Source organism: Rhodamnia argentea, chromosome 4 (genome assembly GCF_020921035.1).
Source record: "Rhodamnia argentea isolate NSW1041297 chromosome 4, ASM2092103v1, whole genome shotgun sequence".
NCBI classification, from domain to species: Eukaryota; Viridiplantae; Streptophyta; class Magnoliopsida; order Myrtales; family Myrtaceae; genus Rhodamnia; species Rhodamnia argentea.
In genome coordinates this window covers 17,437,354-17,450,471 of record NC_063153.1, presented here as the reverse complement: position 1 = coordinate 17,450,471, position 13,118 = coordinate 17,437,354, and the positions used below count along the sequence as shown (strand labels likewise).

Below are 13,118 nucleotides of genomic sequence, written 5' to 3'. Positions count from 1 at the left end.
GTCTAGTGATAAAGGGATCGTCTATCTTTTCAAGGTTACGAGTTTAATTCACGTAGGGAGCCAACCTTTAGACCATCCCTAATGTGTTGTCTACCTGCAGCATACCCCCTAGGTAAAAATGTCCCCATTGTAGCATTTTAATGAGATTGTGATGATGAGCTCGCTTATCTCACACCTTCAAGTTACAGGTGATGCAGAGTAGTTATACCTCGAATCGAATATTGCATGAAGCATGTGGCACCTTCATGGTAAATTGTTCATAAAAAAGAAAAAAAGAAAAAAAAACCAACGACCTTTTTCTCAAGTATTTCGTTGGCATCAATACTTTTATGAAATCACCAACCATTTTTTATAGTTTATAAATCATCAATTTCTGTATTGACTTTGCACATGTTATTTTTAGAATTTACTAATTTCGAGAAAATTACCAAAAAAGTCTTAAACCTATTGCAATTGTGCCATTTCAATCCTAAACTTTTTCTTTTCGTCAATTCAGTCCTAAATCTTTTGCAATTATGCCATTTCAGTCCATCCGGCGAATTTTGGCTGGCCGACAACCAAATATTTTAACATTTTTTTGAATTTTTTTATGATTTTTTTTTATAATTTTGTGTTTTTTCTTCTTCTTTTTTTCTGCTTCCCACCTCTAGCCGGTCGCCACAATCCGGTGATCGGCTAGAGGCGCGGCCGGAGAGGCCAAGCCTCGCCTAGCCATGGCGAGGGCCGACCTCACCGTCGCCAAGCGAGGCGATTCGGTGATCGGTTGGAGGTGGGGAAGGGAGGGGGCAAAAAAAAAGGAAAAAATCAAAATCAAAAAAATATTAAAAAAATCGATCGCCCACCGGCCAACCGGCATCCACGTCAGCACCGACCGGTCAAAATTCGCCGGATGGACTGAAATGACACAATTGCAAATGGTTTAGGACTGAATCAACAAAAAAAAAAAGTTTAGGACTAAATTGACACAATTGCAATAGGTTTAGGACTTTTTTGGTAATTTCCCCTACTAATTGTTATGTGCAATTTCAAACCTAAACAAAATTGACTTACCAACTTTTGTCAAATTGAATTATTAAATGATGTCTGAGTTACGTACCAATAACTAATCTGTTATAAACATGCTACCTTTCAAGTGAATTATCAACTTTTCTTTGCTTTCGATATATCAACCTCTTAAATTCGTCAACTCTTTTAGAGATTACCAACCTTAATTAGCGCGATTCACCATCTTTCCCATTTAACTAGCACCAAATATTCGGTTACCAACTCTTTCTAATTTATTTACTTTTTACTGCTAATTTTTCTTGCCGTGTACACCCGTTTATTTTTCTTTCTTGGCAACCTGAAATTTACCAGCTCCTTTTACAAATTACCAGAATTAATTAGAGTAACTCACCAAATTTTCTCCACTTAAGTTACTAAGATTTGGGTTGCCAATTCTCATTTTGGGTTATTTACCAAGTTTATTTTTCTTTTTATGATCGTCTTTTCTTGACAAATAAAAGTAAGTAATGCAAAATTAGCTGGTAACTAAATTGTCCAAAAGGTTTGGTAAGCAAGACAAATAAAAGTGGCTACTTAGGGCCTGCATGGTAACCATTCTCATTCTCCGATTCTCATCCCGGAACAGTAAAAAATGAGAATGATGTTTGGTAACGTAAATAATTCTGATTCTGATTACGTTCTTAGAATCAATTTTTGAGAATCAGAATCGGTTTTAGAGTAAAATCCAGAAGCAAAAAAAAGTTGCTTCGGAAAAAAGAATGACTTTTGAAAATAGCAAACAGAATGAAGTCTCACATCTCTCACTTTTTCCTTGTAATTTTCTCGTCATTTTTTCCCCTCTACCTAATAAAAATAAAAAATAAATAAATAAAAATTTAAAAAAAATAACAAAAAATTTAGAAAATTCTAAAAAATAGAAAAAGCTTAGATTATGCTAGTTTGACCTTATTTTCATAAAGTTGGGCCTAAATTTCATAGATTTCACTCTCCTACAAAGAATATTGCAGAGGATGAGGGCATCCAACATGCATACCGATAGCCGTGCGTCACAAGATGTTTCTATGTTTCTATGTATTTAGAAAACGCAACATTTAAAGAACTTTAAACATCATGTATTAAAATTTGTATTTCATTCATGACATGCTAAAAAATAATGTATTTTAAATTATTTGAGTGTGCATTGAAAATTAGTCTTTAATTTAGGATGAAATTTTATAAGTTAACCGCATAGTTATTTGACTTAAATGAAAAAAAATAGGGAAAGAATCATTTTTTTGAAACATAAATTTTGTGCAGTTATCAAACACGTTCTGATTCTCTAAAACTCATTCAAGAATGAAATTAAAAAATTCATTTGAACCGGAATCGGTTTTTTCGCATCGAATGAGAATCGAGAGAATGAGAATGGTTATCATGTAGGCCCTTAATAGAAAAGTTGGTAATATATGAAGAATATCATTGTAACATTGGTTAGCAAATTAAAGCAAAGATGGTAATCCAAAACTAGTTTGTAACTTAATTAGGGAAAGATTGATAAGTCACACAATAGGGTTCATAATTTCAGTTAATAATGGGTCAATTTAAGACATGGGTAAAAGATAGGATGAGTTTTGAGTCACTAATATGAGGAGCTAGTAATCTTAAAAAGTCGAATAAACTTTGGTAATTATGACAAAAAAAAAAAAAAGTTGGTATAACTTAATCAGAGAAAAGTTGGTAATCACTCTACTTAAGCTTGGTAATTTCTTTAAAAATTTGGCAAACTGAAAAGTTGGTAAGCAGGACAAATTAAAAAAGTGGTCACTTAACAGAATATGTCATAGAATAGAAGTTAGTAACCAACCAAAGAAAGCGTTGGTAACCCCAAACAAGTGGTAACTTAATTGAAGATTATTTAACAAGTCAAACAAATAAATGTCGGTAACTTCATATTCAGTTGGTAAATTAAGTTGTTGGTAACAAAGGTAATTAAAAATTGTTAAAAGATAAGAGAAACTTTTATTTTGTCAAGCTTAAGTTAAATTAACAATAAAAAAGAAACAATTAAACATTTTATAACAAACTCAAATAAGAGCTGCAACGCAAAATTAGTTGGCTATCACTCTAATTGAGGTTGGTAGTTTTCTAAATAAAGTTGGTAAACTTCGAAAATTGGTAGGCAATGTAAATAGAACTTAACAAAGTATAAGAAAAAGTTAGTAAATTGAAATAAAATCAGCAAACAAGCATTAGTATGTAATTTAAATAAGAGTGGGTAACACAAAAAAAATTTATGACTTAATCAAATAAAAGTTCGTAAGTTACTTAAATAAACATGGTACCATAGCTCTTACTTATCGACACCGGAAGCAACCTCTTCTGGTTTCAGTGCAAACCCTGCATCTCCTACTTCAAACAACCCATTCCTCTCTTCGATCCCGCCAAATCCTTGTTGTATTCCAATATATGTTGCAACTCCACCACATGTGCTCGTTCTACTAACGGGTGTTATAGAGATAAGGAATATTGTACTTATCATTTTTCATATGTTGACAGAATCGGCACACGTGGTAACCTTGATTATGAAAACGTGACTTTCGAGACATCTGATGAGGAAACAATGGTAATATCAATTAGAGTGATTGGGTGCGGTCATGAGAATAAGGGCAACATCAATGGGCAAGTAACGGGCATATTAGGGTTAAGTTACCATTATTACGCATCTCTTGTTCAACAGGTAGGTTCGTTTTTCCATTTGCATAGGCGACATTCATGACCCGCAGTATCAGTATAATCAACTCATCGTCGAGGATGATTCAGTGCTCGAAGGCCATTCCACAACCCTCGACATGTATGGGGGTCATATTACGTGAACATCCAAGGCATAAGCATCGGCGAGACAAGGCTAAAGATCGATCCTGGAGAATTCAAAAGAGCGCCTTCCGGACATGGCGGAGTTGCCTTAAGACTCAGGATCGGGACTGATGTGGCTTAAGGGAGATGGGCATGTCCACTAGAGAATGAAGTTCGAAGGTTGCTTGACCCACCCCTACGTCGGGCGAAATACGGGCACAATCTGGAGTTCTTATGCTATGTGGGGACGATCGATGCCGAAGGATCTACAACAGTTTCCGGTCGTGACGTTCCATTTCGAAAGCGGGGCTGAACTAGTCCTCGGCATAGACAACATGTTTTTCCAAGTAAAGCCAAACATGCTTGGCATGCCAGTGGTTCAATCGGACGTCAAACTTCAGGGTTTGTCCCTAATTGGAGTGATCGCACATCAGTGCCATAATATCGGGTATGACATTCTGCCAAGAAAGCTCTTCATTCAAAGGATGGATTGTGACCTTCTGGATCGAGTGAGTGTTTTTCCGTGACTTATGTTGTAAACATAAGCTATTATTAAGTAATAATTGATTGTTCGTTCGATCTCTCGAGTAAGACTTGAGGAAAATGAGTTTCTGAGGAAAAAAACCATCACTAATTCATTAAAGCTTGGATTAGGATGAACGTCCTTGTTTGACCCGTATTAAATGCAACTCAAATGTGGAAAATAGAAATCAATGGTAGCTGATTTCATCAGATAACTGAATGCAATCTAGGAGGTTCGCGTAAAAATAATAGATAAAAGGTAGAAATGACGAGCATACCTTGTAAAAGACTAATGCGGTGTCGTTTACATAGTCAAGTACGTTGTTTTCACTGAGAAGGTACCGTCATTCTTGTTTCTCAATGAAAACTTCGATAAACTGTAAACAATTTGACTAAGTTGTAATACGACAATCAGCATAACACCTTTGTATAAGCACTAATGAAGTCCTTTTGAGAGCTAGGTTGTTTCGGCCTAGACATAAAAAGCTTGAGAGGAATTAAAGTTTGTCTTATGATCAGATCGGCTGAATTCTTTTTTTTTTCATCATTTTCCATAACAAGTAGGGGTGATCATGATTTCAAGATAGAACCCGAAACCCGGAATTAGACTGGTGGGAAACTTTTTGTTGAGTCCCTCACAATTAGAGAGGACAATGTAAAATATGTGTAGTAGATGACGTAAAAGAAAAAGAAAAAAAAAGGGAGAAAAAGAAAAAGAAAAAAATATCAAGGGATATCGAGAGGAAAATCAAAGCAATCTTCCAAGTCGTACAAAATCAAGAGATATCGGGAGATGATCAGATGTGATCTTCCAAGTGATACGAATTCAGGAAAACTTAGGAGATAAAATAATCTTCCAAAATCTTACGGAATCGGAAGATTATCAAAGGGATCTTTCAAATTGTGCAATTGAGATTGCATCTACTCCTATAAATAGGAGTCGTTCTCAATAGATAATATTGCAGCAAGAAGTTCGGAGCGTAGCGGAAGAAACAGTTCTTACTCTTCCAAGAAAGTTTTTCTTTGAGCAAGTTATCTAATTTGTGAGAGATCTAGATCCACAAATTAAAGTGGGAGATCCACCTTCGGGTGAAGTTGTAATCCCATTATTTGCTATAGTGGAAGCTTGGGTTTGGAGTGGACTACCGTCCTGTGGTTTTTCCCTTCACATTGGAGGGGTTTCCACGTTAAAATTCTGGTGTTCTCTATTCTTTATCTTTATAACTTTCTATCGATATTTTTATCCTATTTAATTCTCACGAAAGCAGTAGTGGGAAAATTATCCGGGGCTTTCTCAGCAAATATCAATTTTTTTTCCCAACACTTTTCTGGTTCCAAGTTCCAAGATATGCATGGTAGGTTTCTCAAGTTTAACGGGTAGGTTTCAAGTTACGGGTAGGTGGAACCCGAAACCTATAATGTAACATGTAACAAGTTTTTGTATTTTTTTTTTTTTATGTATCTCTTCGTGTGATCCCGCGGTATTCCATAGCGTTCAATGATGAGTGTATAATTTGGAACTACTTGTCCGAACTTTTCATTTTTTGCGATATTTATGACTGAGACTTTTATTTTGTTGTGTTTTATATTGTATATCTAAATATAGATTGTGGTCAATAGCTTGTAGCAGTAAATGACGGTCATTAAAGGTTCCAAGTTCCAGATTCTTAATTGAAAGATTGCAGTGAATAGATTCCAGGTTACAAGGTACGTATAATAGGTTCCAGGTTCCGGAAAATGAAGAACATATTCCGACGGTTAGGTTTTAGTTTCAAGATGAAACCCGCACAGAATCTGAAACCGCCCACTCCTAATAACGAGACGGCCAACGAACCCTTAAATAATTTATTTCTTTCGCACCTTTCCTGAAGTTGGTTTTTTTTTTTTTTGCCCCTCAGCTTTTGAATTTCGCTCAAATTATCAAGTGGGCCAAGAATGCTTGATCTCCCACGGTCTTTCCCAAGTCATCGTAATTAAAGACCTTTTAATCGTCACCTACAAATTCTATACCAAACGCCGTGGCCCTCCAATCACAAATGAGATGGTTGCATTGCCAAGCTTTCCCACATGAGAGTTGACCAGATCAAGAAACCCACAAAGGGTTAAGAAGATAATCACAACGGCTTATTGTGGAGACATTACTTGATAGAGCGCCAGGAACTAGTTGTATGGAAACTGCTGATGACATGAATCCAAATTAAATGCCATGGTTTTCGGATTTCTGCTTCTGAGCAATATGTTTAGAAGAATCGGCATTGCCTTCTTATAATTCTAACACTCAGAATCATTCTGGACAAGGATGGCATCAACCGACACAATTTTTTTTTTTTTTTGGGTCAAAAACCGACACAACTTGACACGACGTTGTTTTTAGCTTCTTGTAGTCTCAATGCACCAACGATACATTGTCGGGACGAGGTTCTTTCTGTTTCATATTAATCGGCATGCCGTCCATTTATGAAGACTTAAATTCTTTTACCATTAGTATGATAAGAGAATGTGAGAGTTTGTTTCTTTTTTGTGACGAAAATTTTGAAGACGGCATTTGATTTTATGTTTTACGTTGGTTGCGCTAAATGATGCATTGCAATCTTGATATGTTAGATGGAGAAGTTTGATGCTTTCGTGTTTATCTCATTGAAAATGTAAATGCGCCAGCTAAAGATGCTTTGTATACCTTATTTTTCCATCCTGTTAAAAGATTAAATATTGAACTAGGTTATTCGTTGAAAAGCTTAAGCTTTTAGAATAATTGACAACAATCTCACAGTATTTCATGAGATCGGAAGATCCTCACTTTAAATCTTTTCAGATCCCTATTTGCCATCCCAATTACGTATTTTCATGCTTAGGCCAAAGTTAAAATATTTAAATAGTAAATCACATCTTCATTTAAAGTTTAGACTTTTAGAACAATTGACAATGTTCCTTTAAAGTCTCACGGATCCAATTTGCAAGAAGCAAAAATGAGGTACGTTCTATGCTACTTCTTAGGCGTGCCACCTTATGTCATGGTAAACATCACAAAAATGTGCCAAAGTTCTCCTTTTTATATGTGGCCCGATATGACCTCCAATTAGTAACGATATTGAGAGCACTGTTGGAATTTCGAAATGCTCAAGGTGGGTGCGGCTAACTCCCCATGAGGTAACTCTATGATTTTTCAATGGGAGATGAAATCAACAGCATGCAAGTCCACAGGAGATGCCTCTACATGAGCTCAGAAATCATGTGAAGCCGGCACACGATCCATCCTCTAAAGAAAGATAACACAATGCCTCATTCAGAATTCTGATCCTACACCAACATATCATCTATGCTTGTCCGCACCACATGAGCACTTTTACTTGAGAGGCTCCACACACTGGTACACAGAATTTCAGTTTCAATCTCCAAGACAAATTTTTCAGGCCATTCACCGGCAACAATGAATTCGCTGAGAAAGAATAATACATCTGATCTTGCAAAGAAATGTGTTACAGGATACACGTCTGTGTGAAACCCGAAACGAATGGTGTGCTCTTGAAGCAATGAAATTGTGTCGTAACTATCTGAATTTAGACCGAAAAGGGAAAATAAAACAGATAAAAGGGTACAGCTGAGGTAGTTTACAAAGCCACGGTACATTCGCCAAGTAGCACATCACTACTTCGAAGTGGTAGGCTCTCCCAACCACTTGGCTCGAAACCCCGTCCCCTTACAGTCTGAGCAGCACGTTGAACCCTATAAAGTTCATGATCACACCCTTAAGAACTGTACTTGACTATCCCTCCATAATAGATTGCATGAAGTAGATTATGTAACATAAGCGTTTTTTGAATCAAGCCATGCACTTACCTTTCCAGCACATATGACGCAGCTTGTGTTTCTTGAAGGGACTTGGCAGAGCATGTTGTCTCCAAGGATGAAGAAACCGGTACCTGCACACCATTTGCATTCCACATGCCCCTTTGAGTTGCAAGAGGAACAAGCTACCGGCCTAGGTTGCTGCATGCATTATTGAACAACATTATAAGGTCTGAAGGTGACATTGTTCGTCCTTATATTCTGTCAAACATCACATGTATCTGATTAACTATTAAGAAACACCATAACCCCATTTAGCGGCATTTGTTCAGATAAACCATCAAATCCTCTAACATCCAAAGAACGAGAAAAGCTTTAAGCTCATTTTCTTACATATAGCAAACTTTCTCACAGAAAACTTGTTTCTAATATGCTTTGAATGTTATGGAGTACTAGTCTTCTTTAACAAAATGCATCCCTTGCCCCTCACAAATAAAAGTGTTCCCGAAAGAACCCAATGTCCAACCAAGTTTGTAACATTTTTACTGCATGTAGTATATCCGAAAGCAGCAAGTTCAGCCTATGATATTTTTCATCCAAAAAAAGGGCACAAATGAAGCCAAAAGAGTAAAAGTAGAATCCCCTAAGTCCAAGAAGCATAATTAAATGGCGTAACCCTGAAGTGCAAAAACCAATCTCAAGCAATTAAATGATGTGCAATTAGCTGGTGAAACAAACAAGAGACCGGAACTATGACCTTGTTCACAGATACATCGAGGGCCATTCAAAGTTAGATTAGAAGACAGCTCTCTTCTATCATAAAATGTTTGTATGAGTCATGGCTATATGTACCGTGTAGTGCTGCAACAGCAGTGAAAAGATGGTGTTCGAGAAACATTAAACAGTTCTTCAAGCATTCTTGCCAGCAACTGCTAACTTACAAAGTGAACGAAGAAGAGCTTGTCATAGCAGGATCTATGAGGAGCAAAGAGATAAGGAGTTTCCGGTCTTCTATTGAGGAGGTTTCTGCTCGAGCAAAGCAAGATGTGGCTTCATGCAAGGGTAATTCGATGCCGATAGAACAGCTCTTCCTCCAGGACATCAACATGAACGAACATACTAAGAATTGCTCATGCTAAATGCTAATACAGCGTTGCCCTCTTACATATTTAATATTCTTCAACACACTAGACACCACCAACACATCCCTTACACATCCGGAGACCATAGCAATACTCCACAATAAAAGTTCCACATTTACGCAACTAAGACTACTCACTAAGCAATAAAAACAACAATTTTGAGTTGACTCGATCCTCAATTCATCCCATGCAGTCAGTCAATTCAATTCATTGTCTCAGCATGCTCATGAGGATATTAATTTGACTAAACGTAAGGGATCCCGACTTATTCTAACATCTTCCAGGAAATATGCAATGGAAAGATATTCCCACTCAATTGTAGCATCCAAAAAAGTTGAGCAAGCATAGAAAAGATGAGATATATTCTACTCAACAAATTCAATCTTACACCAAAGGCCCATAATTAACATGCCCAATCAATCTAAAAATTCAAACAATAAACGCAAAAAGTTCATACACAGAGACATACCGGCATACAAGAATTCTCGATCAAGACATACAAAACCAAAGGGTACCTGAGAAATCAACCAGGCCTGCTCCATGCGCTTCACGAAATCAGAGGAGCTCTCAGACGAATCCACCATTGAAGCTCTCACGCCAACGAACCTAGACCTCTTACCCCTCCCCGTCGAACCGTGAGGTGAAATCACGCCGACGGCATTTCGACGGGCTTGTGAACTCCCACAACCTACGGATGACTTGGGCACACTCAAGGGTCTGCAACTACAACAGCAGGCGCAGCTCATCATTCGGGTCTCTAAGAAATCCGAAGAATTTGCTCGAGGAAGGCGATTTGTAGCGGAGAATAGCAACAAAATTTGAGGACTCTTTCGGCGGTTTGCTTGGACGATTCCAGTGGGCGAACGAGGCGAAATCCTAACGAATGTTTGCTAGTTTCTCCTTGCGGAAGAAAGAAGATTTAACCGCGAGCGGCCGCAAACGTTGTCCGCGGGATCACGTTTGTCCGGACCGCCGAGAAAAATCAAAGCTTTTTGCGGGTGACGATCTTTCTTTTCCACAATTCGGGCTTTTTGCTCACGCATTTCACAGCCCATCTTGGACTTCTTCAATTTGGGCTTTGAGATTGGATTTGCTCGATGTCCGTCGCAAATTCACGATGTCCGAACCAAATATCCAAGCCAGGATTCCTCGTTCTTGCACAATCTAATGCTACGACAAAGTAGTCCCCCTGGTTGCTCATTCCAACCCATAAAAATCTACTCGTACCGCGTTAGATGCATGACATGTATCGGGTATGATTCCGAAAGTTGTTGCCAATGACATATGTCGTGAATTCGCATAGTTGATGTACAATTTTCTTCACAAGGACTGTGCATAGTACAAAATTTAGAAAAATTATTTCTCGGAAAGTGACTCCATAAAGATAATATAGATTTGCACGCTTGGAATGTAAGCTATGCCAAATCTTTTTTGCCCTTTTGGATTTGGGTGACATTACTTCTTGTATAAAGGACTGTTCCACCTTCCTCTAAGTGAAGCTCCGGAGTCAACGCCCATCGCTGAAAGGTTTGGGCAATGGGAATTTATTTTTTATTTTTTTGGGTCGGAATTTGGGCAATGGATTCAAGCCCACTATTATTATTTCATATCTTCATTGGAGACTTAAAAAAGGAATGGGATAGTGGAATGCAGACCCAGCCACATTGAAGTGGTCCAAATCCACTCGAGGACATCATTCATGGAAACTTTGGCAAAGCTTCCCCCAACCACTAACTCCACCTACAAAAAAAAAAAATAAAATCAGCAAGAAGAAAATCTCTACATATTGACACTAACAAGACTCCGTTCGTTTCACGAAAAAATGAGGTATTTTCAAAAAGTCATTTTTCAAGAAGATGACAATATTTTTCGGTGTTTGACTGAAATTTGAAAATGAGCTGAAAATGTTTTTCACCATTCGATATGGAAAAACGGATTTGATTTTATTTGTTAATTTTAAATTTAATTTTTTTTCATTGTTTCCCTCTTTTCTTTTTTTCTTTTCTTTTTTTTTCCTTTTTTCTTTTCCCCTCTTCTTTGGCCGGAGGTGAGCTCATCGACTGAAGAAGAAGAAAAAAGAAAATATAAAAATTAGAAAAAAAAGTAAAAAATTAGAATTTTAAAAAATAAAATAATAATAATAATTAAAAAGGAAAAAGAATTTGACACTTCTTATATACAACATATTCTAAAATATAGCAATTGCTAAAAGGACACTTCAAGTGCTAATATTTGTGTACGACGCTCACTTTAATGGCAATATTTTTTTATCACTTAAGTACCAATATTTTTTAAAAACAATTATTTAAGTGCCAACTCTGGTGAAGTTGCCGGAATTTCTTGCCTTTGGCACTAAAGTGATCGTTTTTTCTCCGATTTGGTACTAAAGGGATCGGTATTTGGATCACTTAAAAGTCAATTTTTTTTTAAAAACGATTATTTAAGTGTCAACTCCGGTGAGATGACCAGAATTTCTCGCCATTGACACTAAAGTGATCGATTTTTTTTTTCAATTTGACATTTAAGTGATAAAAAAAAATATTGACATCAAAATGAGCGTCGTACATAGATATTGACACTTGAAATGTCATTATGCCTATTTGAGCTAATTTCATCAAAATGAGACCTCAGCAATCTCTTGATTATGACGTTCGTTTATTTCTGTTTCCAAGAGAGCAAAAGCAAAAGGAGCGTCTCGACTCTCAATTACTTGCCTTCATTAACTTTCATTTCCCTTTTTCTACTAAAAGAAGCAAGATACGAGGTCGTGAGTCTCGTTTTATTCTCTTATCATGCAAAGGAAAATCACTCTTTCTAAGTAAATATATGAAAACTAGGGTCGACAATTTAGAACCTTTGGACGGTGGACAAGAGGCCAAATTCCGTTTGACCATGCGATGGACGGTGAGCCTTCCCATTCTAGATTTTCAAACATCCCCACGAATTGCAAGTCACTGTCCATGGAACGTGCACCACATGATGCTCTGTTCAATACAAATATAGAATTTTTACCCTAACTCTCCCAAACTATTGGCTGGTCAAGGATCAGCAGGCGATGTGCGCATTCATCTTCGAAGAAAAGAGATGGGTCCAAGAGCGCGACCGTATGACCATGACTGGGGAAGAGTTGACCTAATGCTGATTGGTTCTTTATAGCCTTTCTGGATTGGAGTCTTAGGCCTATTGAAGCAGATGACTATGGAAAACTCTCTCGAATCAAATCTAGAAACCAAAAGAATGTATGCTTTAACGAACCGAGGATGTATAAAAGCACCTTTAGTCTGTCACTTGTTATTCTTGGAACTTCCCTTTTACCTAACAATGACATACCTTTCACATAGGAAAATTTCAAATAAAAGTTTGAAATGCTCCATTTTCTCAAATAAAGGTCTGAAGTGTATTTTGTTTCAAATAAAGATCTGAAATAAATCTTATTTTTAAAAAATAAATGACGAAAATGCCCTTGATCGGACCCTTCTTTGAAATAATGAGGGCACTTTAAATCTTCATTTGAAATAAAATATACTTCATGTATTTATTTGAGAAAATGAGGGCACACTAGGCCCTTATTTAAAATTTTCCCCCTTCCACATTGAGTCCGACACCGCATGGACAAAAAAAAAAAGGTCAATAAAGTACCGCCAATGTTGAGCTCGAACAATATCATTTTGTGTTGCTTGTTTATTTGATCATTGAAATGAAAAACATCATGCAAGAGGATCCATGTTTGTATCGAGTTTGGATCGGATTTTTCTTTCTCCTTGTTTTGCATGTGAATGAGTTGGGTTTACAAGATCATCTTTCAAGTTTGAGTCGAGTTCAAAGCTAGGC

The 13,118-nt window shown here is 37.0% G+C and overlaps 1 protein-coding gene across 3 annotated transcripts; it reads right to left on the bottom strand.

The window, feature by feature from the left end:
* Nucleotides 1–7,550: 7,550 nt before the first annotated feature.
* Nucleotides 7,551–10,286, bottom strand: LOC115751048. 3 transcript variants are annotated; one of them, XM_048278180.1, is made up of 3 exons: nucleotides 9,803–10,285; nucleotides 8,197–8,346; nucleotides 7,551–7,656 (listed from the first exon to the last, which is right to left on the bottom strand). In XM_048278180.1, exons 1-3 carry the CDS (start codon nucleotides 10,034–10,036, stop codon nucleotides 7,639–7,641), a joined length of 402 nt encoding a protein of 133 aa, XP_048134137.1. In that variant the 5' UTR covers nucleotides 10,037–10,285; the 3' UTR covers nucleotides 7,551–7,638. The 3 variants fall into 3 exon arrangements, with proteins under 3 accessions (XP_048134137.1, XP_048134136.1, XP_030544599.1); XM_048278179.1 differs by lacking the exon at nucleotides 7,551–7,656 and adding an exon at nucleotides 7,688–7,723 and having other exon boundaries at nucleotides 9,803–10,286; XM_030688739.2 differs by lacking the exon at nucleotides 7,551–7,656 and adding an exon at nucleotides 7,762–8,082 and having other exon boundaries at nucleotides 9,803–10,273.
* Nucleotides 10,287–13,118: the final 2,832 nt, after the last annotated feature.